Below are 532 nucleotides of genomic sequence, written 5' to 3'. Positions count from 1 at the left end.
CGTAGCCAATGGGCGCGTCATGGAACACGGAGAGCTCGATTTTCCTGCCGTCGTAGACCTCAGTGACGAACTCGTCGTTCCACGCGGGACTGTTGGTCTTCTGCTTAGTGGAGGTTTGGCCCACGCGCGAGTCATCCACGTTGAGGGCGATGTACGGGTCTAAGAGAAAAGTCTGGGGCTTCGGGCCCACTGCGTGCCTCAGCGCCCAAGCCGTTGGCTTCAAGTCCAGAGCCTCAGAAATCTTAATCTTCAATAACCCATTAAAAACCACCATGTTGGTGATGTAATCCCTCTCAAATGTACTTGGAACAAGGGTGTGAGGAGTGTTCCTTGATCCCTGTTACTCCAACGGGTAATCTATCTAATGTGGAGCGCCTTCCTGAATGAATAGGTAGCTTCTTACTTGTGTCTCCCTGCGAACACGCCTCCCCCTTCAAAATAACGGGAAAATCGCCGTCTCCTCACTTGCGAACACTCACTCAAATTGAATGCAAATTACCCCCGTATCGATATGAGCCTGCCGCCACAAATT

General features: G+C 51.5%; 1 protein-coding gene across 1 annotated transcript in view; it reads right to left on the bottom strand.

Moving 5' to 3' along the window:
• Positions 1-274, bottom strand: part of prkceb (protein kinase C, epsilon b) — a gene marked incomplete at both ends in the record, with an annotated part of 138,022 nt that extends 137,748 nt beyond the window's left edge. The window contains one exon of the mRNA XM_080848408.1: positions 1-274. This exon is cut by the window's left edge and continues 74 nt beyond it. Within this exon, the coding sequence (XP_080704534.1) occupies positions 1-274 (274 nt within the window).
• Between the last annotated feature and the right edge of the window lie 258 nt (positions 275-532).

The sequence above is a fragment of the Sprattus sprattus genome (genome assembly GCF_963457725.1).
Source record: "Sprattus sprattus genome assembly, chromosome: 12".
In the NCBI taxonomy this organism is placed as follows: Eukaryota; Metazoa; Chordata; class Actinopteri; order Clupeiformes; family Clupeidae; genus Sprattus; species Sprattus sprattus.
Note: the sequence above shows the minus strand (reverse complement) of the source record. Positions and strands in the feature narration are given on the sequence as shown.